The following is a 27384-nucleotide window of genomic DNA, read 5'->3' as shown; positions in this document are numbered from 1 at the left end:
CTGTTAATCTGTTGTGTGAACCTTATTGTCTGGGAGGCTCCACAAGGGGCTTCTAATTCTGTAGGATGGCGGCCTGTGACCGAGCACTGGAGGAGGAATCTCTTTACAGCAGCCCCCCCCCTGGCCAATGAGCTGGGACGCCACCCTGAAACATGGGCCAGGCCTCCCCAAAATAACCTGCGACTACTGCACTGACAAATGTTGCTACTTGTGCTGGTGACAAGTTACCGTAGCTACACGGCTCCATATATTCCCGTAAACTCTCCAAGGTGAACTGTGCGGTAAAACCGGGAAGGCTTGGCAGCTGCTCGTGTCCAAGATTTTTCCCAAGTGGCAGCCGCCGGAAGACCGGAATCTCCCTGTTTGAGCACAGGTGCACTCTGAGGATTTACCAGGGGCCGCTGGGGCTTATTCTGAAGGTAAAACACACCACCCCCTGATTTAATTTTTCACAGATTCCCTTTGACTGCCTCATATGCTGTGTATAGCCTCAGAAACCCTCTGACATGGAGCCTCAGCAGGGCTGGAGTCTATTTCTGTGAATGTTAAATTGAATTATCTTAACCTGCCGGTGTTTATCCAGGGGCCCTTTAATCTGCTCACTCAGCACTGTCCCACTTATGATCATTATAGTTTCTGATTTAATAATAATTGTTGTGGCTCATCAGAATCATGATAACAAGGGCCCTGCTTTTTTAGTGTTGATTTTCTTCATGTAAACTGACCCCTCGCTATTATTAGATATGACTCGGTGGGCTCGGAGCCTGTTTGCAAAGGATTCATGTACACAACAGCTGCAGCTTCAGGTCCGTTGGAAGGGCATTGCTGCCTCTCTTATTGTGCTGATTTGACTGTCAGTAGCATATGTATACCCTATCTCATGTCTGGACTCAAGAACTTGCTCACGCCGAGTGTCGAAAAGTTGTGTGGAGTCTAAACGTCATATAAGAGTTGGTGCGAGGTTCAGTGGTCCCATCAGATCTGCTCTCAGTGCATGAAGCTGATACCCTGTCTGGTTAGAGGAAATCTGAAAGTAGGCTTAAATAAAAAACTATTAATACCACATATCCCCTGCTTTTAACTTCAGTCTCTGCTCTCATGTTCTATGTTTGCTCTAAATATTGCAGCCGCAGGGAACGAAACACGATCTTTATTTTGTATTTGTTTAATTGACTGAGGTCTACATCTTTGACATGTCAGTGAACTAAAAGACTGTTTCATTCTATGTACTGCAACCTGCATTCATTACATTACTGCTCATTAGTATTGCAACCAAACATTGCATTTTTAATATATCTTAATTCCTAATAATTAATCAATTTCCCAGAGTTCAATCAGGTTTTTATTTGCTTGATATTCTAAATGTTAAATATTTAGTTTCCTATCAAAGCAGATAACCAGTAACCAGAGAAGTATGTTTCATATTTCCGATGTCGTCAAGTATAAAGTCCGGAGCTGCTCCTTTAAAAAATATGTAATAGGGAAAGACTTTAGGGAAGTTCTGAGTTCTGAAACGTAAATACTTAACGAGAGTTAATCGTATACTCATATTTGGGGAATTTCTTATCGAGGAATATGTATGCAGTTTTCAATTGGGCCAAGTTCTCCTTTAAGAATGTGGATATTGTGCCTTTATAGAATTTCAGCTTTTCTGTCTATCTAAAAATGTATTATTTGATGATAGATAGCCGGGCACTTTCAGTCATTTTACGGTTATGTACTTTCATTGATTGATCCATAACAGTGAGCATTTACATATTTCAGTTGGTTACATTACCATTGCATTGTAATGCATGGCGTGGTTATAGGCTGTAATGGGGAAACGGAGAGCATTTTCCGATGAATACTTGTTTTTAATGTAATTTATTGACAATCTTGTGATTATTCCCTCAGCATGCAGGAGAACAACATCGAGCAGCCACTGTCTCAGCTCCTCAGAGAGAACTACCTGGCAGAGGCCCGAGCCCAGCAGCGCCACAGCGAGATGAGCCGCTCAGACGCTTCCTCCTCACGCCTCCAGATCTACGGGTCACTGAAAGGCAAGGCGGAGGACTCTGGGGCTCACAATGATCCCACATTCACAGACCTGTCAGCCTTCCTCAGCCAGGAGGAGCTGGATAAGAGCGTGAACCTGGCCCGGCAGGCCATCGGACATGAGCCTGGAGAGGAGAGGGCAGAGGTCAGAGCCTCTGTCGCACCATTAACCCAGTCCACAAGCCCCTCAGCCTCTTCCTCTGAACTCACATCTGTTCCCCTGGCCAACCCCTCCCCTGCTCCTTCCGCCGCCCCCTCCATGGTGCCCTCCACCCAGCCGGCCCCTGAACTTAAAGAACTGCAACACACAACATTCACACCAGACAGAAAGGTGCATAAAGCGTCCGCAAGGCACGAAAACATGTCCGGGAACGCAAGGGGCCCCGGTGAGGGGTTAAACGACATTGAAAGGTCGGCGAAGAACGCCCCGTACGGCATGGAGAACCAGTCCAAGAAGGAGTTCCTCAACAAGGCAGCAGACTTCATCGAGGAGCTCTCTTCTCTCTTCAAGGCCAACAGCTCCAAACGGGGACGACAGAGAGGGAGCAAACCCCACCGGAGCAGGAACAAGAGCCAGGTGGATGGGGAGGTGTATCCCCTCGGCCCTGACAACAGAGAGCGCTCTCCCATGCCCCTGGAGGTGGAGGCAGAGGTGGTGGTGGTGGAGGAGGAGGAGGAGAGACCAAGCCCCGCTGTAAACCACCAACCAGAGGCCCAGCTGGACGCTGGGATTGGGCACGTGGAGTTTCAGGACAGCAGGATTACTGAGGAGGAGCAGCAGTGTGATTCTGTTTCACAGGAGGCACCAGAGGAGGCAGAAAGCTGCACCCCGACAGACCCCGCGGAGTCTGCGTCTGAGCCTCCTTGTTTCATCCAGAAACTGAAAAGCAGGGAGGTTGCAGAGGGCAGCAAGGTCCAGCTGGACTGCATTGTTAGAGGACTCCCTGTGCCTGAAGTCAGGTAAGACAAACCAGTGCCGAGAGTACTTCTTCGTGTGCGGGAAATATAATACAGCAGGACATGAGCCTTAATTTGTCTTATTGGAATACTTGCAGAAATGTCAGTGTGCTTTACCAGTACCATTTGGGAACAATTATGTTTGGAGATAATGTTATGAGGGTTTTAGGTTTAGGTGTCATAGCAGGGATTCTAATTGGTACAAATGTATTTCCTTAAGTATTTCTTTTTAATGCTGCTTTCTACTCTTTACTCCACTACATTTATTTGACATTTTTAGTTACTTTACAGAATAAGGATTTCACAATAAATCTTATAATATAATGCATATGTTTATCGACTTAATTGACTAGTGATATATATAATATATATATATATATATATATAAAAAAAGGGGTACTACATGGCAAAGGATTCAAGGAAAATATACAGTTTCAGTAATAGTAATCAGTGTAACATCTAACAGTTTAACTCTCACAGCAACCATTATTCTGAATTATAGGTACTTTTAAAACTTTAAATAACATTTGCTAATAATACTTACATCATTTTAAGAATTTGAAGACAATTGCCACTCGGATTGAAATGAAGGACCATGCTTCACAAAATATTTCTGCTATCATGATCTGTGTTAAGTTAATGTAATAGGCATTGGTTAAATTCGGTAAAGAAATGAAAGATTTGAACAATTGTTTTGAGATTTTAAAATGAAACGTTAGAAGAAACTGATTTGTTAGTCCTACTTCCCACAACTTAACACTGAGACTTTTAAAAGATTGATTTAAGACATTTGAATACCAGTTCAGGCCTTTAATTTTTGATTAATTACTTCAATTCCTTTTAAGACTTGTTTAAGACCTTGGTATACAAGAGCCCAATATTATTATCTAATTATAACTTATTATATCTACTGGCTGTGCCACCGGTCTGGTAATATACAGTAATACATTTCAGTAGACAAGTGGCCAAAATATGTTTTTAGGTTTAGTGTAAATGTTTGTCCACCAGTGTTTTTGTTCTGTATAATATCCAAATCAGGATCAAATGTATCATGGTTTATAATATTTCATGTACAAATATAAGCAACCAAAAATATATATCAGAGTTTTCAACAATCAAATATGCATGTGGGCTTCAACAGTACCGTTTTGGTCAGACTTGAGTGTTTATGAAGTGTTTAAGATGCCATGTCTGGTCCTTGGTCTGAGCTGATACGGAGGAATTACAAAGCCTTTTGAGAATTGTGAGCCAAGATGAAGAGTGCTTCTTTCTTGGGGGATCCTAACAGAAGTGTGACCTGAGACGATAGCCAACAGCTGATTCTGAGCGGTGTGAGTGTCTGTTTGTTATGTCAGGGTTATGTCTGGGACAAATCACATTTGGCTGTCATTCGTTCTTTAGAAGAATACCGTCATATTCCAAGGAAGGGCCATCCTGAATAATGACCATTCACATTGAACATGGGCCAGAATAGGAGAGGAGTCAGTGAACGCATCTTATTGCAGTTCGCTGCTTTTGGTAGCAGGGGGAGCAGAGCACATTTTGAGGAAGAACATGGAGAATTCACTTTTATTAATGCTTGTCTTGTGGCAGTTTAGTTAGGTATTTGTTAAAACCCTGGCTTCATCACGAGGACAACAAAGCCTTGAATAAAAGTGAAGCTGAGGTCTCAGACCATGGGGGCATGGTCTTGTTGGTCTTCCAACATTGTTGAGCCACTAACACATGTGAGTGTCCGGGGAGAATGTAGCTCTTGGCCATTTTAGCCTGGCCTGACAGTGCGAGCTGTAGTCGTGTCAGATAATGGATCCTACTGGCAGAAGCTGGAAGACTGTGGTAAGAGGATTTCTACAGTTATTGTTTAACCATATGGTCTGTCCCAGTGTCTTATACACTTGACACGTCTGAAGATGTGACTTCAATTTGAGTGGATTCCAATGGAAAAAAGGTGCTTTCTGTTAACAAAGCGCTCTTTTGATCGACTTTGGGGTGATGTTGTTGCATGTTTCTCCTGCTACCGCGTTAGTAACTATGGCTTTACTGAGTGAAAATAGAGTTGTCAGGTTCATATTTCCCATCAGTTTGCAGTGGTGTGCTGTCACCGGTGTGTCAGGCACAGCATTGTGTGTTCACTGAGTCTATGTTTAGCGCTATGCGTGCTTGTATGTGATTGGGTCAGCCAGTCAGAGCTCCCAGGCTTCAGAGGGAATCTCCTCTCCGGTTCTGAAGTCCAGAGGGAAAATAGCTCAGACAGGTGCAGATCACAGATCACAGATCAGCCACCAACTCTACTACTAATGCTTTCCTTTTAGACCCTTACTCATTAGGAATGACGTAGCTCAGCCGCTGGCAGGACATTGACAGCACAGTGTTATAGCCAAAGTATCGGAAACAGATCTTTACCGTGTTGTCACTGGAAACTACACTTTGATTTCAAATGCAATAAGGAATGAATTCCTCTCCATAGAGAAGCAATGGGGAGCCTAGTTTGTGTTTTGATACTGTACAAAACAGCTTTTAATGAAATAATAGAACTTTCCTTGGATGTTTTTGTCTATCACCAAAGAAACTGTGTGTATTTTTGAAACTGACTTGAACAAAAAAAAACTCTGTTTATTGTAGATTTAAAAAAAAATGAAATGAAAACAATGATATCTCATGAACGTATATTATGTACATTTTCAATGCAAGGGCGAAACAAACAATCACAAAATAGACATCGTAGATAAATCTGTGTTTGCTATCACAACTGTTGGGTTATTTTCTTATTGAGAAGTTGGAATTATTAAATGGGACATATGAACTGTGTCTCACCATGTCTTTTGGCTGAGTAAAGGTAGTTGAGGAATAGTTTCTTGACCCTTGGAGTTTTATTTAGTGCATATTTAGATGAAAATGTGAGTCTGGTGGAAGCACTCGATGTGATTTATGATCGTCTGATGACGTCCTGTCAGAGAGTAACACCTCACCTCATTCCTGCATGTTTATTGGCTGGATTTCATAAAGCACCTCAAAATAGATTTGCGTAGACGTCGATGCTTCTGCATTATGTTGGAAAGAGAGAATTAAAGGTTTACTATTAATATTTAAAATGAATAAATAGACTTTTGTCAACTTAAATTCCAAAAGAGTGGATGCTACTTGGTAGGAATAATTTCTGTAATTTAATATCAGCCAGGTCGGACTGTAGTCTGGTTTCCTTTAAAGGGGTCATATCATGCTTGCCCTTTCCTGTAGTGTGTTAAATAGGTTTGTGTGCATGTAAATGGTCTGCAAAGGCTAAAATGTCAAAGTTCCCTCAAGAGGGAGTTTCTCTCCCACCCCTGTCTAAATACCCTTCCATTGTAGTCCTTTGTTTACTTTCGTGAAATAATGACATCACTATGTTACACTCAGGCTTCTTTTGGCTAGCGCTCCAACAGATTGTCTCTAAGCTGTTAACTAATCACAACAGATCCAGCCAGCTAACCAATCAGAGCTGACTGGGCTCTGGTTTCAGACCGAGGGTGAAAAGAGGTGCTGCAGCACAGGTAGTCTGAGAAAAAGAAAGCACTTTTTGAACATTAAAGCATGGAAACACGTCACAGTAGAGGTACTGAATACAAATATGAACCTGGACATTTGCATAATGGGGCCCCTTTAATTGAAAAAGGCAAAAAGCAACATAAGAAAACACCAGATTTGATGGACGCACAACACATGCTAGGTGAGCTGTTTTGTGCTCCTTAGATATTGTAACATCAACAGTGCGTTGAAGCACCTCTTGCTTCTTGTCTTACAGGGAAAGGGATAGGGCTTGGTCATCAACACATTTTACTCTTAGCCTGCATAACTCCACAAAGTGGCAGAAAGCCAGAGGCACTTTTAGAGAACTGGCACCACATGAAAGCAGATTCTCAGAAACGGTGTCAGAAGGTTAAGAGGAGGAAAAAGAGAACTATGAACGAGGTTTTCAATTATATAGCAAGGATATCATAAAATATCCTACTATATTCATATTTAAGTCATATAAGAGAACTATAACTTAAGTCATAGACAAGTGACCAATACAAGTAAAAGAGCTCATTGATATGTTTGGGAAAATGTAAATGTTCCCTATGTTAAAGCTGCATGGACACTTAATACTTTATTCTTCTGTTTTATTACTTGTGTTTACATTATGTCAGGTTGCCATGCTAAAAGGAAAACCATGTTATACAAATTCACACTGTCCACATACAATAAGGAACAATACAGTTGTCCCAGTAACTATACACATCCAGCCCTGACAAATAGGAATGGAGTAGTTATAATATCCATTTAATGCAATATCAAAGCCTTTATTTTGAGATTTCTCTGAAAGGTTGACAAAAAAGGGGTTTCTCACCAAAACACATTGCATGTAAACTTCAAGTCTTATTAGTCTTATATTTGCAAAGCTGACTTTTAAAAATACATCAAATAACTCATCTACCTCTATTAATAAGTTCAACGGCTATGCATTATTGACATCCACAACATCTTTGACACTATACAACTGATGTGCGCTACTTTTTAAGCATCATAACAATTACAACAATGTCCATTATTTGAAAGCCACAATATACCTACGGAGTACGCTTCTCAGAGCCTAAAACATAAATGTATGTATTATCGCTATCGTGGAACATTTTGTAGTTTACATTTTTGGTAATGGTTTAATTGTCCAGCCATTGACTCTCCTATAAAACCCTGCTTGCTACTACAGCTTAAAAGCTCCATAGATACGTGTACAGCTTTAAGGATTTCCTCCAGCATTATTGCAGATGGAACTTTCTTTAAGTAATAACATGCTAAGTGTTTTTGAGCATTTTGTGCTTTCTTTTTGAATTGAAGATGGTTCTGTGAGGGCAAGGAGCTGGAGAACTGCCCGGACATCCAGATCCTCACAGACGGAGAGCATCACTCTCTGATCATCGCAGAGGCCTTCGAGGAAGACACTGGGCGCTACTCCTGCTTCGCTTCTAACTTCTACGGCACTGACTCCACGTCAGCCGAGATCTACGTCGAAGGTGGTTCTCCTGGTTCTTTTCCATTAAGGCTACTTAAAACTGCTTAAAACACCGAGTGACGAAACGTGTTTTCCGTAGGTACCTCCTCTTCGGATTCTGATGGGGACCAGCGATTTGAACATGTAGCACAGTGAGTTTTACAAGTATTACCAACTTTGAGTGTCATCTACCTTATTGCAGCGCTAATCGAGACATTTCTGTGACTTCAAAGGCAGCAGAATACATCTTCTCCATCACCGAGCCAAGCTCTTTCTGCGGAAGAGGAAGACCCTCCATCACCTGACCCTGCAGCAGCCGTCGAGGAGCCAGCAGAGCAGATCGTCTCTGCACAAACTAACCAAATAATCCCAGAACCTCTGCTACCAGTGAGGACACCAGCCACCATACTTTCAGTCGTTGAGCCTTTGGATGCATCCGGAACACCTTCAGCACTCCCTGTTCAAGAGGAACCACCATTGGAAGAGCCAATAGTGTCGCAGGTGCAGGTGCTTCCCTCTTCATCACCAGGCGAAACAGGACTCTTAGAAGCCCAGGAGGTGTCTGTTACACCTCCTCCTCCTCCTCCGGTGGAGACGGCTGCAGCAGGAGCTCTATCACTGCTCCAGAACTCAGTGGTCTCCTCTGTGCTGTCCCCTCCGACACAAACACTCCAGCCTGAGGTAGAAGAGCTCAAACACTGCCTTCCTCTATAACAGGGGTGTCAAACTCAAGGCCCGGGGGCCAAATCCGGCCTGCAACTTCATTTTCTGTGGCCCCGCAAAAGCTTGCAAAGAATATAATACGTTTATTATACGGTTACATGCCACTTTACAGAAGCACGTTGCCCATAAACTACCCACAATGCATCTCGTTGTGTGACATGCGCACTGAAGAGACTTCTGCTTTCAGACGTAGTTAATGACCAAGTTATTATCCTATCCGATACTAATCCAATTCAGAGGCAATAATGTAATATAACACATTATTTTATATATATATTATATATTTATATAGTTACAACCGGCCCTTTGAGTGCAACCTTTATGCAAATGTGGCCCGCGATGAAATTGAGTTTGACACCCCTGCTCTATAACAACAATGATCACTTTTGTATGTGTATATCAACCTGCCTCTGTGTTGTCTTTAATCATCAGAGTCAAACCGCTACCTACACCTACCCTCAAGTGTTGAACGGCCAACCTGTCATGGCTGCCCCTGTATTCACAAAGGTAGGGATATGTTCAGATGTCTGTACACACTGCTGCTGTCTGGTATGTGTACATTAATGTAACGCTCCCTGTGTTGTCCCTCCAGAGCCTGCAGGACGTCCTTGCGTCAGAAGGCCAGCTGGTGGTGCTAGAGTGCCGTGTGAAAGGGGTGCCGTCACCACGAGTGGACTGGTCCAGAGATGGAACGTTCATAGAGGACTCTCCTGAACACAGGATCCTGCAGAAAAGTAAGCTCTGCCACTCTACTGTCATATTGTGGAAAGTGGTCATGTTTTTTGTATTGGTGGAAAGGACAAAGGAGGTGAGATGTAAAAGTACAGGACATAATAATAGATGGAATCATGAATATAGACTATGAGACAAAACACAGAAACAAAATCAAGCCAATAAAACAAGCTGACAATTAGTAAAAGCACTTGTTGTTTCAAAAGGGTGGTTAAGTAGTACTGAGCAAGTAATAATGATATACAAATGAATTAGAACTATAAAAATAACATGTCATTCCTTGTTTCATATTCGTTTTTCTTAATTGTGAATGAATTAAGATGTAAAGACTTCATTGTTTCCTAAATAAGTCAATTGAATGCAGATTCTTGCAGTTTAATGTTCTCTAAAACCTTGGTGTTTCTGGGAAGAACATAGTAAATACATAGTGATGCTTAATTTAACACAATACTATTATGTGTATCGCCTTATTGAGTGTAAGAACTGACTTTCATTGCAAGTAACAAATTGTTTTTTAAATGTACTCTTTTCTTCCAAGGCCTGATTTTGTAATGTATGGACTAAAGGCGGGGTGATGAGTCCTAAGAGCTCAAATATATGCATAGTACTTAAAGGAATTTCAAATACTGTAAACTGTATATTGTCATAAAAGTTTTGAAATGTTTATGTCATAAATACAAAAAATGTGGGAAAAAACGAATGAAAATCAACTTGCATCAATGGTGTATGCTTTCTGATAACTGATGATAACAATTCTCTGAGAAGTGCAGAATATTTATTGCGTTTTCATAACGATAATGTTTTTTGTTTCTGTCCAGAGCCCAGGTCTCCAGCTGAATCAGGTACACACTCCATCCTCATCAGTCACACGATGTTGACTGCACTAAGCAGCTGCCTGTCTGTATATGATGCTGCAGTGTGTACATATGAATCTGCAAGTGTTTATAGTCCTTGGCGAGAGCTCCTGCTCGTCTTCAGTAAGCCAGGGCTGCTGTTCCCTGAGTGTGGACCATATAAGGTCGTCTCTCATCCTGAGTGGAAACACTATGGCAGATCACTGCAACCTGCCTGACTGTAGCTGCACACACACTCTCAGTAACCTCACTGCAAGGCATCCGAAACACAAGTCATGTATCTTTCTCTGTTTAAAGTCAATAAGATACCATACCACTTGATTATGTGATTATTTATTTATTTTGTACTACTTCTAGAGGACATATGCACTCTGGTCATTGCTGAGGTCTTCCCTGAAGATTCGGGGATGTTTACGTGTACAGCAAGCAACACTTATGGAACCGTGTCCAGCGCTGCAGCACTGAGGGTCTCAGGTAACACTTAAGGTTTACTTCCAGATGTGATGTGTTCTTATAAAAGTGCAATATTGACACCTGTAATTCTCATCAGGCAATCCCAGCAACAGTAACCAAGTGAGGCCGTCCAGCAATTCCATGCTGGAGCCAAACCGAAGCCAGGAACCTTCCCCCGCCCCCCCTGTAAACCTTCAACCAAAGGTTACTATGACCACCAGCGTCAAGCCCCACTCCAGCACCATCCGCCTGGACCCTCTCATCTCCAGCAGCGTACGCCTGGACCCGTTGAGCACCAGCACCCTCCGTTTGGACCCCCTTGGATCCAGCATGCTGCGCCCAGACCCCTTCCGCTCCAGTCTCCCCAGCCTGGAGCCCTCCAGCCTCATCAGCAGCTTCAACTCTCGCAGCACCAGCACCCCCAACTTAGATCCGATCAACCTCCATCAGAACCATCCTTCCCCCAGTGGAGCAGGTGCAGAACCACAGAGCAGCAGACAGGCGCTCTCCTACCTGAAACCCTTCACTTCTCCATTCTCTGTGGGGACGGTAGCAGAGCGGGAAGCGCCCACGCCTTCAGTGACGCCACCCGACACCAGCGCCACAGTGAAGGTGACCTCTAACCATCAGAATGGGAGCCTCGTCGTGCTGCCCCTGCCCGACCCCCCTCCAAACTCCTGCCTGAAGACTCGGACGAAACCCAAACACTCCCGCTCCGGGTCTCGGCGCGTCCACTTCAGACTGCCGCAGGAGGAGGAGGAGCAGAGTGACGCGTCCAGCAGTCAGTGTGATGAAGACCCCAACATGTCGCTCAACAGGGAACCTCCACCTGTGCGGGCTAAACCCAAGCTGTGAGTAGAGCTGATGAAGAAGCAGATCAGACTGTCAGCCTTGTGCTGAGACTCTGAAACCAGGATGTTTCCATATACGGTATAATATTAAATCATGCTAATAATACATAGGACACGATCGTGAAGATGATCTAGCAAATTGTCAATGAAACACTCGTATTTGATGTGGTAATAATTTGCCCAAAAAAGAGACAAAGCGAAATGAAAGATGAATTTGACTGGAAGTATTAAAATAATTAATTAACATTCTTTATAGATATAGCAATAATATCATCATGCAAAGACATTATCCTCCAGGACATTGAGAAAAAGCTTCGACTGAGAGACGACACTCAACATGTTTGCACATCAACCGTCTCCAGCTCTGCAGCTCGGAGAGATTCCGTACTTTATCGACTTAAATATAATAATGCAAACAACTTACATTAACAACACATATTTTACAAGATTAAGCTCAGCCTAAAATCTGTAAATCCAATTAATTCACATAAAGCATTTAGCATGCACTGTCGATTCTGAGAGTTTGGGGTGTTTTGCTTAGAAAACATCTTTTCTTTGAGACTAGTGGAAATGCAACATCCCAACAAATGTAGGAGTCTACAAACATGGTCTATTTGCGTTCGTAGATTTATTACATAGTGGATCATTTGCAGTATTAAACAATAGAACATTCAAACAGTTGTTATTCAAAACTTGATAAATGTGTTCCCTTAATATAGATATTCAACTGACTTTAACTGGAAGTATTACAATAATTGATTCACATTCTTTATAGATATAGCAATAATATCATTACCATAAATTGTTTTGGACACAATAATTGGAAATGGAAAATGCGTTCTTGTTAAAGCCTTTCTGTCAGAATGGTCTACAGCGTCATGGTACAGTTATAGTATGATTAGTTATCCATATTGGGTCCACAGCTTGTCAGTATCAAAGTAGATCAGCTGGGCTGTGGGGGGGGGGGGGTCCTGCTCCTCCTCTGGCTCATCTCACAGCTGTAATCACATGCAACTCATACATGAACACAGGCGGACTTCAAATGTGGACCTTTCAGCTTTCAAAAACTAGGGATGGCGTTTTCTATTTGTAAGTGTACTTTTATGCGTTTATGTTTATCTAATATATCAGATAATGCTGTAAACAAATTCTTGAAGGGTTTGATTCGCTGCTATGTACCCGTTATGCTTAAAATACAAAGATAAATATGACAATTTATATAGCGTAAGCTTAATTTGCAGTAATCCTAATAACTAAAATAATTACCAGTTAAGTATGGAAGCTGGAAATGCGTCGAGCTTGTTTTGCAGGCGACTTGTTTGTAGTCCATACATGGGCAGAGTGTTCTCCGTGCGGACTCTGGCTCAGTGCTGCTGGGTTTATAGCGTGGACTTAATTTATGAGAGCAGTGCACTGAGCCGCTCGGATTCTCACCATGTATAGTGTCGTTGTTTGGCTGTTCTTTAAATGTAGTTTTGCTTTGATCAACAGGGACCCGACCCAGCTGCGGATTCTGCACAACCAGGTCCTCATGGAGCAGCAGCAGGACCCTGAACCTCAAACACCCCCCCACCCTCTGTCCCAACCAAAACCTCAGCCCCAGGCCCAACTTCAGCCACCATCTCTGCCCCAGCCTCAGTCTCACCCCCTACCCCAGACTCTGTCCCAACCAAAGCCTCACCCTCAGCCCCAGCCGCAACCACAACATCAGTCTCAGCTTCAGTTCCACCCCCAGCCTCAGTCTCTGCCCCAGCCTCAGTCTCCCCCACACCCCCAGCCTCAGTCTCCCCCACACCCCCAGCCTCAGTCCCTGCCCCAGCACCAGTCTCCCCCACACCCCCAGTCTCACCCCCAGGCTCAGCTCATGACCTCCTCCCTGGTGACCTCCCCTCCACCTGCCCCACAGCTGAAAACAGCTCCACCCGTCAGCATAGCTCATGTAACCCAGATGAACACCATCCATGCCTCCCACCTCAACCTGACCCCTGCAGCTCTCGCCAAAACTCCCCCGACACCGCAGTTTTTCTCTGCTTTTGCACCAAAGTTTAGCGCAGCCTTAACAGATCTGTCCTCGGTCACTTCTCCTGCTCCCTTCCTGAGAAGCACCCACGCCTCCCTCATGAACCTCACCCCCACCTCCCACTCCTTCAGCTACGCCCGGCCTAAAGAGTTCATAGCCGCCCAGAGCTTCTCCCCGGTCAGGAGTCCTTCCCCGACAGAATCTCCGGTCCCTCTTCTTCAGGAACTGGCCGCTGAGCTCAACTCCTCCGCAGCCAGCTCCCCCACTCTCCCGCCTTTCTCCCCCCCACTCAGGACCTTCACCACCAGGGTGCTCAAGTCTCCCACCAGCCCTCAGTCTCTCGTGTCCTCACCCACACCTCTGTCGCCGCCCTACCTGAACAGCATGTACGCCATGCGAACCCAGTCGCCCCTCCAGGCCTCCTCTCCCACCTCCAGCAGCTCCACCTCCAGCCCCATTCAGAACCCTGTGGCGTTCCTGAGCTCCGTCCTGCCCTCCCTGACCCCGACTCAGCCCACCAACTCTATGGGCCTGCCCAGGGGAGCTCCCATGGGGTACGCCCTCCCCTCTCTGACCAACGCTCATCAGATTAGTGAACGGTCCAATCTTCTAAAACCTTTTTTCCCTTCTGTCTCCTCAGGCTGAAAAAGAGCATGCAAAAGGCACGCATCCCGTCATATGAAGACATTCGGGAAAGCAGAGAGAATATCCTCCAGGACATTGAGAAAAAGCTTCGACTTAGAGACGAAACTCAACATTTTGCACATCAACAGGTAACAAGCAGTCTCCAGCTCTGCAGCTCGGATAGATTCTAACTTTTTGACTTGCAGAGACGAATCAATTTACATACACAACAAATATTTGACAAGATTAAGCTCAGCCCAAAATCTGCAAATCCAATTTATTCAGATAAAACATTTGTGCATGCACTGTCAATTCTGAGAACTTGGGATGTTTTGCTCACAGAGCATATTTTCTTTGAGACTAGTGGAAATGAAACATCCCCAAAAAAAGTCTATTTGCGTATGTAGATTTCTCCACAAGTGAGCATTACATAATACATAGTGGATCATTTGCATATTTAAACAGTCCAAAATGAAAACAGTTGATACATGTTTGTAGGTAATCAACTGTGAAAGTTTCATGGTGATATTTATCAAATTCATATTTATTTCTTTTACACCTGAGTTATGTAAAATGTAGGGAATTTTACAACGTGAGGGTTTTGTTTATACATTCAACTTGTAATACACTAAATGGTTTTCTTAATATAACTATTCAATCTGGAGTTTCTCCTTAAAGGGGTCCTATTGTGCTTTTTGAACATTAAAGCATGTAAACAGTAGAGGAACAAAATACAAATACGATCCTGAAAATAAACATTTAGATACATATAAAGTGGACTTCAACATCCATTACATCCCTGCTCAGATACAACTGAGTCTACTGAGTCTATTGATCATCACGTATATATGTATGTTGTCACATTTTAACTAACCAACTGTTGCAATCAATTTATATGATCCTTTAAAGGATACATGTTACTGTATATTAACCACAACTGTGCTGCATTCTCATTTGTCTCCAGGTTCATTCTCATGTATTCATGTTGAAATGAATACATGCGTGTCAGATGATAAAAGCATTGACTCTGAGGCAGTGAGGGACTTGATTTTATTCAGCATCAGCCATCATTCCCTCCCCAGTCATTCCTTGTTATGTGTCTATGTAGCTTAACAAATCACGCACGCTCTTAACAATTAGTGTGTGTGTGTGTGTGTGTGTGTTATTGATGTTTGTTGTAGAGTGTGTATGTGTGTGTCTCAGTTGGTGTTCATCATCCATCCCTATCCCTCTCATAGAAGCTGAGTAATGAGGGGAAAACAGCGAGCAGACCCCTTGGACCAAACATTCCTGCTACTGTCTTTAACTATGATGAGGTACAAGGACCCCCGTCCCAAGCACGGCTTTGCTCCAGGCTGTATGGGTTAATCAAATATGTCGGGACAAGATTACGACACTCTACTCTAAATACCACGGATAATAAATATCTAATCTCGCATTCAAGCCTCTGCACTAATATAACCTGCACGAATAATCTCGTAAAAATAATTGTAGGGTTAGAATGCATTAAGCTATTGAAATGTCAGTTCTCTTGCGTGTAGTGGAGTATTCTCCAGTTTCACTAAACCATTTCACATTTCACATTTCCCCCCTGAAGCTTGCAGCCTCTTGTTTCTGTTTGCGTTTCAGATCTTACCAAAATGTAAATCTTTCTTCTTCGCAATCCAAAAAAGTCTTTTTACAAACTGTCACACTTTACTTCCTTAATGAGCTGTATATTCATATTATAATTCTGTTTATTTTTAATAATTAGTTTGCAAACGGGATATGGATTGCTAATATAAGTTGCAACTCATCATTACAATACCGTATTAATTGGTTAACAAATCGTATTAAATCATGTATAAACAATATTTAGATATATCATTTTTTGTATCAAAAAGTTAATATAGTATATAACTTTATTGTAATTATTTTAAAATATATTAATTTTATATATAATATTAAATATTAAATGATTGTACTTGTAATAGTTTATTTCTTGCATCAGCTATGATATACGTATATCATTTCTAAAATAATGATTTCATATTACACAAACCAAAATAACACAAATTACAGCATTACTAATAATTAGTAAACAATAACATTATTCATTATCATAACATTGTTAACAGTACATTCATTATGAACTACATATATTTACTACCAAAGGAAATAAAGCCTTTCATGAAGTAAATAGTGTCTTTACATTTCACACTTTTCACAGGCTCATCTTCTCTGTTCACTGTTTTACCTTCAGCCCTACTTTATGGTTGGATGAGCAACATGTTTGGACCAACCAGGAATGATGCCGTCAGGCAGATGCAACTGCATGACTCTCCTCATCTTGTGCTTTAAAGTCACACTCTGTACCTCTCTGTTTGAGTTGCAGATTGTTACTTTAACAGTTGCTAAGTGATCAAAGATGCACGTCGTCTCATGTTCCTGATTGTTGCATTCCTTTCAGAAGCATTTGTGTCTTATCCCAGTTAGTCAATCGTCTATCTAGTGCAACGTGACTTTTTTGTTGTTCTTTTTTCTTTTCCAAGGAGTACAAAGTGTCCAATTTTGAGCAGAGACTTATGAGCGAGATTGAATTCCGTTTGGAGCGGACGCCGGTGGAGGAATCGGACGATGAGGTGCAACACGATGACGTCCCTACAGGGAGATGCATCGCGCCCATATTAGACACAAAACTGAAGAACTACAAGGCCATGGAGGGCGTGCCCGTCACCTTCTCGTGTAAAGTAGTGGGAATCCCTTCTCCAAAGGTGAGAGGTCAACCGTATGCAACATGACCGGTCACGCTCATCCTTATCATTTTACCATCCACACCCTCTGTGTCTCAAAAGGTGTACTGGTTCAAGGACGGCAAGCAGGTGTTGAGGAAGAACGTCCATTACAAGAAAATAAGGGAGAGGGACGGGACCTGTGCTCTTCACATAGAGACCACCACCCAAGACGACGATGGCAACTACACCTTCATGGCATCTAATCCTCAGGTGATATTTCACACTTCCTGTTTATGTTCTCAACAGTTTCCCTCCAGCTGCACTTCCTGATGTTTGATATTTAATGACCAACAGGGACGGACCAGTTGCTCGGGTCATTTGATTGTCCAATCGGGACCTCCCCGAAACCGAATGACACCTATTAGCTCTCAGAGGTGAGCAGTGTGCAGTGTGAGATGCAGAGGTAAGAAGACGTGCAGCATGAGGAACCAGCCAAGGTCTGATCTTACTTCCTGATAATAATCCTATGTAATGATCAATACAAACGTGTTAGCATACGCCACAATTAAGTCTACACTGGATAAATGACTAAGCTGGTTTTTGCCCCATAACTGTGTTGGCAGGAAGCTGCCATAATAAAAAATATATATATGCCATAAAGTGTACCTAAACCATAGCAAATAGATGTAGCCATTAATAATTATAAAAAATAAAAAAAACATACATGTATAGTTCTGTTTTTAGTTTGCATCTTCATTTAGTTACTTTCCCCATTTATTTACTCTTATTACATTTTCTTTCTTTAATATTAATTATAACATGTAGTGACATTTATTTGAGATATTTATGTTTATTTCAGTATTATTTTAATTAGCATTTTGCCCCCTATTTATATTCTTCAAACTTATCTATTTCTGTTTTATTTTTGCCATGTATTTCTTCTTCTTCATAATACAAATGAGGGTGCTGTCATTCAAAGTGACCTGGGGTGATCTCATCTCCTATGGGTTGTTGGAGCCATGCATGGATGTACTACATGCTTTGGTTCCGTCCTCCATACGTCACATGCTGCTCACCTTCCACAGGGTGCGAGCCCGCATACAGGAAGTTGAGAGTGAGCAAATCCAGGAGCGCTTTTTCCAGCCTCACTTCCTCCAGGCTCCGGGGGACATGCTGGCTCACGAGGGCAGACTATGTAGGCTAGACTGTAAGGTAGGCAGCAGGTCCTTAATGTAATACAAAAGTATCTCATGTTTGCCTCACCTTCCTTTAACATTTGGATGTGCTCCAGGTGAGCGGCCTCCCTAACCCAGAGCTGATGTGGTTGGTCAACGGGAGGCCAATCTATCCGGATCTTCTGCACAAGATGCTGGTGCGGGAGAATGGCGTCCACTCTCTGGTCATTGATCCTCTGACGCAGAATGATGCTGGGACATACACGTGCATTGCAAGCAACAAAGCAGGGCAGAGCTCCTTCAGTCTGGAGCTAAAGGTTATAGGTAAGGGCTGGAAACAGTCGAAGAAAATGAACAAATGACTCATCATAAGCAAATCAGTTATTTTGACTGTGATGTGGCTTGTTTGTAAGGTCCAGTAATACAATGAATGTCCGCTGTAGAGAAAGAGATGAAGCACTCGCCCGAGTTTGTGGAGAAGCTGCAGAACATGGGTATTCCTGAAGGGACTCCAGTCAGGCTGGAGTGTCGGGTGGTGGGTATGCCCCCTCCACTCATCTTCTGGAAGAAAGACAATGAGACCATTCCTAGAACTAAGGACAGGATCAGGTGAGTAGGAGCAAAAGGCTTTGTGTCGGTATCATGTACCAAAGGCACACGTATGAATGTTATGAAGTGGGGTTGTATGAGGGGCTTATCCATAGTCGGTGTATCGACAGTAGATGGTGGCAATTAGAAAATTAAAGTACCGGTCTTGAAATAAAGCAATGTACTGCATTCGACAAGGGCAGTTGCAAAACCCATTTTAGTCAATGCTTTATTTAGAATACCTTCCTGTCAGACAGCCCTCTCCAACAGGGAACTGAAATGTTATCAATGCTCTCTTCAAGCCACCAGACTTAACATACAGAGTGATTTGACCTTGCAGAACACTGAGATATGTGTTGATGCTGCTCCAATCCACAGCAGTGCATTGCTAAGCTAGTTGCTAAACTAGCTTATCCTGTCTGTTTCTCTAAGCTTGGGGCTAGAAGACATGCCAGCTACTGTACCTTTTTAAAACCCCATGCCTAAAAATATCTTTAATAGATCTTTATTGGAATTGGAATGAATTCTCCATGATCTGTTTATTTCAGCATGACACAGGATGCAACAGGATATGTGTGTCTCCTCATCCAGCCAACAACTAAAGAGGATGCCGGCTGGTACACAGTATCAGCAAAAAACGAGGCTGGAATTTCCTCCTGCACCTGTAGGCTTGATATCTATGGTGAATATCTTTTATAGCTGTACAACTATCAGCTTTAATAAGAATGTTGCCACATGTTGTAGTTTGTCACTCGAAGTAGTAATACTAGCTATCTGCTGCGCCTCCAGCACAGTGGCATCAGAGCATCCCTGCATCCATGAAAACAGCTCCGCGCACAAGCAGCTGCTACGCAGCTCTGACGGGACAGGGGCTCGACATCAAGTCAGCTTTCCCCACGTCGGACAACAACCCCTTCCTGTTCTCCAGCTCCCCTCGTGAGGCCATGCTGGAGAGCGAGGAGCTGTGAACCTGCAGCAGGGCACGTGCTGAGGCCTCCCTGAGTTTAAACCAGTAGAGCAAATTGTCATGTGCTTTGTGTGATGCTTTTGAAGAAGAAGAAGAATAATCAACTTATTGTCATTACGCAGTATGTAATATGTAACAAAACGGTTTCTCTGCATTTGACCCATCCTAGTGTTCGGAGCAGTGGGCTGCCATTATGTACGGTGCCCGGGGAGCAGTGTAGGGAACGGTGCCTTGCTCAGGGACACCTCGGTAGCACTTGGTCTTTCCGGGACTTGAACTGGTGACCTTCCAGTTGCCAAGCCAAGTCTCTAAGGACTTCGCCAACACCGCCCCTATTGATACACTCATGAAAGAATGGCAAATACATATTGTGTTAAAGCTATCAGTACTGATAGTGGGTTTGTCACCATTCCTATTTACTCAAGTCGAGTGTTTCGCATACAGACAAAAACAGTTTTGCAAAGTCTTAGCTCTTGAGCCATCAGTGGAATAGTGTTCTATGGCATTTGTTTTCTACATCATATTAGCTATAGTAGCAAGGGAGTTGTGTTAACATCAGTTCTTAAATGTCCTATTGAAACCCCCCTTATTTTTATTGCGAATAAGATACCTGTACTGGTAGGAATAGTTTATTTTAAAATGAATATAAAAAATAGGTTAGAGTATAGCAATGGACATTTGAATGTATAGTGTCATTGAGTGCACTTTCTTTAAATGGCTCCAGAAGGTGGGGTTCTTTCTACATAAGCCTGAATAAGTTGTTGACGTTCATCACTAGTTGATACTTTTGCACCATTGTTCATGTGCATGCCAATGGCTGATGAAGATGTCGTACTGTATCCCTTAGAAACACTGTCTGCTCACGGTCATAATAATACAACTATGGTGATTTCATTCTTCTTTTATTGACAACGTTGTATCTACATTTGTATCTACAGTTCCACATGTATTACCTGAGGAATGAGACATAGGAGACTTAAAAGCTATTTGTTTTTTGATAAAATTGTTGGCTTTGCTTTAACTCCAACATTTTAAATGAATCTTAGAGAAGTTATAATTGGACTTTGATACAAAAATATTAATTAAACATGTTTGAAACATTGAAGAAAAATTGTAAAGCACATACTCAACTGATGTAAAGTTGCACATTGTAAAATAGTTGTGTCCTTCTCAGAATAAAGTTATATTTATTCAAATGAGTGTTTTCTTTGCTATAACAGGTGGTTATAATTCTGCATGCTGCTTCAACAGCACCTGCAGTCATGCTTTCAAAATGTTCAGCGAATGATGAAGTGTTTCATTGCATCCTTCCTTTTTCTAGAATCAAATAAGGAAGAGAGATTACAAATGTTTTTGAAGTTTGCTCTAAAATATACAATTCTGTAAGAGCATTTATTGATTTGATAAAGCCCAGACATAGCACATATACTCATGTGTTGTCTTTCAATACATTTGGAAAGGAATATAACTTATGTATTTAATACAAATTTGCACTTTTTACACCACTACATTATTTAACAGCTTTAGTAAGTAAAATACATAGATTAATATTACAATATATAATCAACAAATACATTATCATTCATTAAATATATTAGATGTATTAATCCCTTGGTGAAATGTAGAGTGTGTAGTAAAGATTAGCTTCTACAATTACAATATTATAACACAAAAACAGCATTTCATTTTTTACAACATTACAATATTATAAAACATATAATACTGAAAGGTTTTTTTCTGCAGAATTAACACTTTTTGCACACTGGGTATATTTAGTTGCTAATACTTTAGGATTGAAATAAATATTTATATACAGGACCTTACCTTGTAACACAGTATTTCTATACTGTGGTATTACTTCTTTGTTTCTGAAGTAAAGGATCTGAGTACTCACTTTGTTGTAATGAGAGCCCTATTAGCCTGAACCGAAGCCAAATGCAAAACAAATGGGAAAACTCAGAAGCCAATTAAGCATTGCTAATCAGACCAATTAGAGGGGAAGAGAGTTCAAATAGGCATAAAATTACATTCACCTTCCGTGACCTAATTATACCCGGAGCCTCATCCGACCAGCTGCCGGGCCTACTTGTCAACTGGCTGCTGTGTGTGTGGCTGGGTAGCACATATCTGAGGCTTTACATGAGATGGCTTTTGTTTTTTTTTAAATCCAAAGTTTGGGATTTAATTTCCTTGAAATCATTTATTCTTCAGAGCACACTTAAACAGAAAATTGCCATGATGTTTAAAAATGTTTTTACATTTTCTAATTGCACAACTTGAACTGCAGTCTGGACACATTAATAACAGTATTGTTTTAAGTTTCTTACAAAACCGGCAATTAAGTCCACACAGTGGAAATGAATAGAAGTGGGCCCCTATTTTCCTCAATGCTTCTTAATTATAAGCTTATCCACACTGCTCTTTTACATTAATCCTGTAATGATAATGAGATGTATCAAGTCAAAGCAACACATGCAGAGAAAATCCTTTTTTACACTTTCTCCCGTACTGAAACATACGCTTTGTGCCCTAATCTCCATTTCTCCATAAGGAGCGCTGGATTTACCAGGGTCCATGTTTCTGTCAGAGCAGACGGGTCACTCCTCAGTTGTGACATATGGCTTTTGACAGAGAGCATGTCTCAGACAAGCCAATCATGTGAGGGGTTGCACAAAAAAAAATAGGGTGGAAGACACGGAAGGGCCGAGCCACGTCTGAGACGAGGCCCTCAGACAAGACAAGCAGCAGCTGGCAAACTACATCAATCTGTAATCAATGAACCAACTGGTAGATGGGATTATATGCCTAATTGCACAGCTAACCAGTCCATCCCAAAATGAGCAGACCGCATCAGCTTGTGTCCATGACCCAGTACCAGAGACGGGCATTATTCTCGGCCTCCGACAGTGATTAATCATTCATAACCTGCCTCTCCAGCCAAGCTTTGGACTGTCAGGGCCAGGAGCTCACAAAGGCTGACGCAACAACAGAGAAGACCCTCCAGTCTAAAAGTGCTCCATTAGAAGCCCTCCATTTGCATTTCACTTCAATGACCAATACAAAAGTATATCTCAAAATGTATTTCACTTTCAAAAGTCATATATTTATTTTTTGTCTTTGTATTGTTTTATTATTATTGTTTATTATTTTTATTTATTTTATTTTTGTCCTGTTAGTCTGTACAACACACTCTTACATGTTGGCTACACAGTCTGTTTTGGTTATAATTGTGGTTTAAATATTGTACCCCTTCAAGTGAAGGTCATCTATGTATGGCTAGTAGCTTTGAAGTGTTCAATCTAACCTATCGATGTACCAAATATCTTTTCAAAGAAAGAAAAAGAAACTTTGAAAAGTACTTTTTACAGTAGATATATTATTATTAATATTGATGCAGTAATGTATAAACATTATTTAAATGTTTAAACATATGTAGCCGGCCAAGATGATTGCTAATTTGCACTGTTGTGGATTTTCAAATTCTATGATAAAAAACGTTTGGTTGTCGTAATTGTATACGGTACAAATGTTTCTATAAAAGTATATTTGTTAGGGTTATTACGGGTTAACGTCAGATTTTTATTCCACGTTTTACAGTGTAAACTGAAGTTTTTACCATTGTAATAAATCCTGTTGTACCATAAAATGAACATACAATTATCATACATATTATATTTAAATAGCTTAAGATAATAGATTAATATAAAGGAGTACAACTTTGAATATTGTACCCCAAAAGGCACTGGATTGGAAGGTATTAATGTTTATCAAAATACTCCAAGATTATTTTACTTAAAAAGTTCAGGAAATGATCGCATTCTGTGCATCTTTTTCTCTGAATGTGATGGAAATGAATGTTTTTGTGTTTCTGTGTTTTTACAGTAAACAGTCCCTCTTCTCACATCCATCCTCCTATTACAAAATACAATGTCGGCAGATGGGAAGGACCGACAGACAAATTATTCTGTCTGCCTCATTTTTCTCGGACCACCACACAGATCAATTATTTATCTTACATGCGCTTCCAAGTACAAAAGGAACATTAATGCATCCCACATACTGTGATTCCTTAGGACCCTCAAAGTGGTGTATAAATGTGAATTTAATATTTCACCTGTTCACAAACTGCTCTCTAATCTCTGAGCAGTAATCTGTACACCATCATGGTCCATATTGTCAGAGCCATAATCCCCTGATGTGCTTCTAAAGGCCCTCAGGTTATGGGCCACACTTCCACTTCTGTTGCCTCGGGCTAATCTCAGATTATCTTTATTTTCACATGCAGACCAGTGAAAGGCACTTCCTGATGTCTTATGTCATTCAATAAAACCTTAAGGACCTGATGCCAAGGGGCTTCCAAACATGTTCTATCAAATGTATAAATAAATGTATTATTAAGTTGTAATTATTTCGGACACACATGACAGCTTAATGTAACAATGATATATGATGAATTGTATTCAATAAAAGTTACATTTTAGAACTTTTAAAATACTGAATTATGAAAATGTAAATAATGAACAAAAATAATAATTAAAACTTCCATTTTATTTTCTGTAGTTGACTATTCTTATTATTTTCTCTACTTTATTACATTTCTTCTTCACTATAATACATATATAAACATAGTAGGAGTGCTTAAACTGCATTATATGTAAGCAATTGTAGTTTTTTGTTAAATCTTGCAATACAAATAAATAATTTGTTTATGTTTTTATTGTTATACAATAAGGTTCAATTTAGAAGCATTGATATAGATTTCATTTAATAGCTAATACTGTAGCTGACATTAATTTGATTACATCATTTGTTGATATTCTGTTTAATTAAAAAAACTAATAAAGATTTAAATCATTAATAGTCCATTTTAAGATGTGTATAGAATAATGCATGTGTAACTGGTAAAAGCCCACACCCTAAGCCCTTTAAAAGTTTGTTTGCACAATCAGCTGTGGTGAGTTGTGATACCAGATGGTAGATGTTGGTGTTTGTGACACATGGCCCTGAGTGGAGCCCGGCCAGAGAGCCCAGCCCAAGATAATTGGAATTTCATTAGGTTTTGTTTATGTGTGTGTGTGTGTGTGTGTGTGTGTGTGTGTGTGTGTGTGTGTGTGTGTGTGTGTGTGTGTGTGTGTGTGTGTGTGTGTGTGTGTGTGTGTGTGTGTGTGTGTGTGTGTGTGGGTTATGAGTCTGCATGGGTGTGTTCCTCTATATGCAATATTAAGGATGGAAGGGGGTGGGGGGGGACTCCACCTGCTGCCACCTGTTCATCAGCTCCATCTTATAAAAGCTGCTCCCTCTCTCGTCTCCAGGACCACAGACACCTTGAACTCTGCAGCCTGTCCACTATCTGGAGTTACACACATCTGAAAGGACACATTGAGGAGACCTGTGAGGAAGCCTGAAGCTGAAACTGGACACTAATACAACTTTGATTCTTCAACCAGAAACCATGAAGTCTAGGAGACCCAGCTGCATCGACTCCGGATCCGAGTCCTCGGAGGCAGACCCCCAGAGCCCGGAGAAGTACGAGACCTCCACGAAGCGACGGATGGCTGCCAATGCCAGAGAGAGGAAGAGGATGGAGGGTTTGAACACAGCCTTCGACCGCTTGCGTAAAGTGGTCCCCCAGTGGGGCGAGGACAAGAAGCTATCCAAGTATGAAACCTTGCAGATGGCCCTCAGCTACATCTTGGCCCTCAACCGGATCCTGACAGACCCCAGGAGACACAACGCTCCACAAAGGCAGTGGCGGGACCTGCAGTTGGACTGTGTGCAGCCTGAGAACTACGCCTGCCTCATGAGGTACGACGCTCCCGCTGAGCAGGACTACATCTCGTCCTTCTCCTATCAGTTCGATGGACATCAGCTCCACGCTTAAATTGCTGCCATTCGGCACACGACCAGTCATGTTGTTGGATGTGAGTGACAATGTGAAAAAGTCTCCTTCAATCTAGGAGACAGTAAATACATTTGTATTGCATTATTTTGTATTTATCTAGTTTGTGTATGATCAGAAGGAATTCTATTTCAGTCTTATTTATTTTTGCTAGAATAAACCCAGCAATGTACTGAAGATACAGGAAGAGGGCATTTTTTATCAGTTTTTTTGATACAGCCCTAAAAATGTTGTGCAATGTTCAATGGATTCTGAGAAAATCATTGTGGTCTAAGTTGCATTGTTAAAGTCAATATGTAACTATTTTGTCAAAGTGTAAGTACGTGATTGTAGAGTTAAAAATTGACGTTATTTTTCACATGCAGACTTCTATTTTGTTGAAATATAGTTTTTTGATCAAAAATAAAAAACATATTTTGTATGAAAAATAATTTTTCGTGTTCTCTTTTGAATATAATTCGTCCTATACTGTAAGTGGAATCATCCCATTCCATTTCTGTGGAGTCAACTGTACGTAATTACTTAACATGCTATAAGCCAGTTTATAGAAAGCAAATTTCCAATATTCCATAATTTCCTTGCATCATTAAAAACCTTTATATTGCAAAATATAAACATGACACACTAAAAATCCTAATAGTTCAATTTACTGAATATGCATCCTTCTCTAATTGCAATAAAATATTGCTTTTATTATGAGAGAGCTCTGGCATTGAACCCCCATAATATCACATTGTGTGATAACACACCCTAAAAAGGAGGAACACTCATTTCCAGCACGTCCTTTGTGTTGTGGGTGTCAAGTTCTCAGCAGGAGTGATGGCAGGTCATGTCTGCGCTCTGCCTCGCTCCGCACCCCGGGGAATAAATCAACCTTTTGTCCCGAGCTCCTGCACTCTGAGATAACACTGTTTTACGTCAATGGGGAACCAAAATAAAACATCTAAAATAGGGGTTGACAAGAACAACCATATTGCATTTTCAAATGTTCTCTAGGACATATTGGATTTGAAAAGTATCAAACTTATGTATGTGGGCAAGCCAATGTACGCAGAGCTGCACCAGGCTGCCCATTGTTGGAGACACGGCTACAGTTTTAAATGGCAATCATCAGCCTCTGAAAAGTGATTGTTATGAATTTGAAAAAGTTTGAATGGTGGCACAAGCCGCAGCAGATTAAGGAAGCCTGTGTGCCAGATCCTGCCCCAGCTTCAGAGGGGGGGCAGAAATGAAACTCTATTGTGTGGTAATGGCTGTGTGTAATCGCTCTGTTCACAGCCGCTGGAGCATGGACGGCCATAGCTGGACCCAAACTCTATCTGCACTAAGGATAGGACATCTACAGAAGCACTAACTGTACTGACCAACTGCTTAAACACCATATGCATTATATCCTAATGTTATTCATATTGGGAATAGGTTTTATTATCCATTCTGTCTGGTTTAATGCCTCTAACTGCATGAAATAGAAAGATAAGAATATACATCGAAAAAGTAATTAGAGATACATTATATAGCTAAAGTATTAATTAGTTAATCTGTTTAACACATTGTTGACAACACTTAATGCATATTGTCTACGTGTTGCTTGGGGAGTGTTTGAAGACGAGAGGCCGAAGACTGATACAGATGGTCATAATGATTGAAACGCCACGGCAAATGTTTGCATTCTTAATAAACGCTTCCTGACAGTTGGCCCGTTGGAAATGAATAGATGGCAGAGTCAAAAGTGTGTAACGGTAACGAGGCGGTGACACAGCAATTACACTCCTCATTCATTCAGAC

At 41.4% G+C, this 27384-nt stretch overlaps 2 protein-coding genes across 3 annotated transcripts; both read left to right on the top strand.

The window, feature by feature from the left end:
* The first annotated feature begins 48 nt into the window (after positions 1-48).
* mypn (myopalladin) lies at positions 49-20896 on the top strand. Of its 2 annotated transcripts, XM_034100402.2 has the most exons (21): positions 50-419; positions 1894-2994; positions 7846-8021; positions 8100-8151; positions 8233-8680; positions 9155-9229; positions 9315-9456; positions 10273-10296; positions 10666-10782; positions 10859-11612; positions 13104-14186; positions 14273-14405; positions 15495-15572; positions 16788-17009; positions 17091-17240; positions 17325-17404; positions 18056-18182; positions 18262-18469; positions 18589-18754; positions 19282-19415; positions 19523-20896. In XM_034100402.2, exons 2-21 carry the CDS (start codon positions 1895-1897, stop codon positions 19699-19701), a joined length of 5448 nt encoding a protein of 1815 aa, XP_033956293.1. In that variant the 5' UTR covers positions 50-419; position 1894; the 3' UTR covers positions 19702-20896. The 2 variants fall into 2 exon arrangements, with proteins under 2 accessions (XP_033956295.1, XP_033956293.1); XM_034100404.2 differs by lacking the exon at positions 15495-15572 and having other exon boundaries at positions 49-419.
* Positions 20897-25152: 4256 nt separating this feature from the next.
* On the top strand, positions 25153-25581 carry atoh7 (atonal bHLH transcription factor 7). Its single transcript, XM_034100141.1, has one exon. It carries the CDS (start codon positions 25153-25155, stop codon positions 25579-25581), a length of 429 nt encoding a protein of 142 aa, XP_033956032.1.
* Positions 25582-27384: the final 1803 nt, after the last annotated feature.

This window comes from Pseudochaenichthys georgianus, chromosome 15 (assembly GCF_902827115.2).
Source record: "Pseudochaenichthys georgianus chromosome 15, fPseGeo1.2, whole genome shotgun sequence".
Taxonomy (NCBI): Eukaryota; Metazoa; Chordata; class Actinopteri; order Perciformes; family Channichthyidae; genus Pseudochaenichthys; species Pseudochaenichthys georgianus.
The sequence above is the reverse complement of the archived record's forward strand: the minus strand, read 5'-3'. Positions and strand labels throughout refer to the sequence as shown.

What these genes read in the sequence shown, in the direction of transcription:
- atoh7 (XM_034100141.1), top strand. Translation starts at nt 25,153, where the DNA reads ATGAAGTCTAGGAGACCCAGCTGCATCGACTCCGGATCCGAGTCCTCG.
- mypn (XM_034100402.2), top strand. Translation starts at nt 1,895, where the DNA reads ATGCAGGAGAACAACATCGAGCAGCCACTGTCTCAGCTCCTCAGAGAG. An exon ending in CGATTTGAACATGTAGCACA is followed by an intron (nt 8,152 to 8,232) that starts GTGAGTTTTACA and finishes GTGACTTCAAAG; the next exon opens with GCAGCAGAATACATCTTCTC. An exon ending in GTGCGGGCTAAACCCAAGCT is followed by an intron (nt 11,613 to 13,103) that starts GTGAGTAGAGCT and finishes TTTGATCAACAG; the next exon opens with GGACCCGACCCAGCTGCGGA.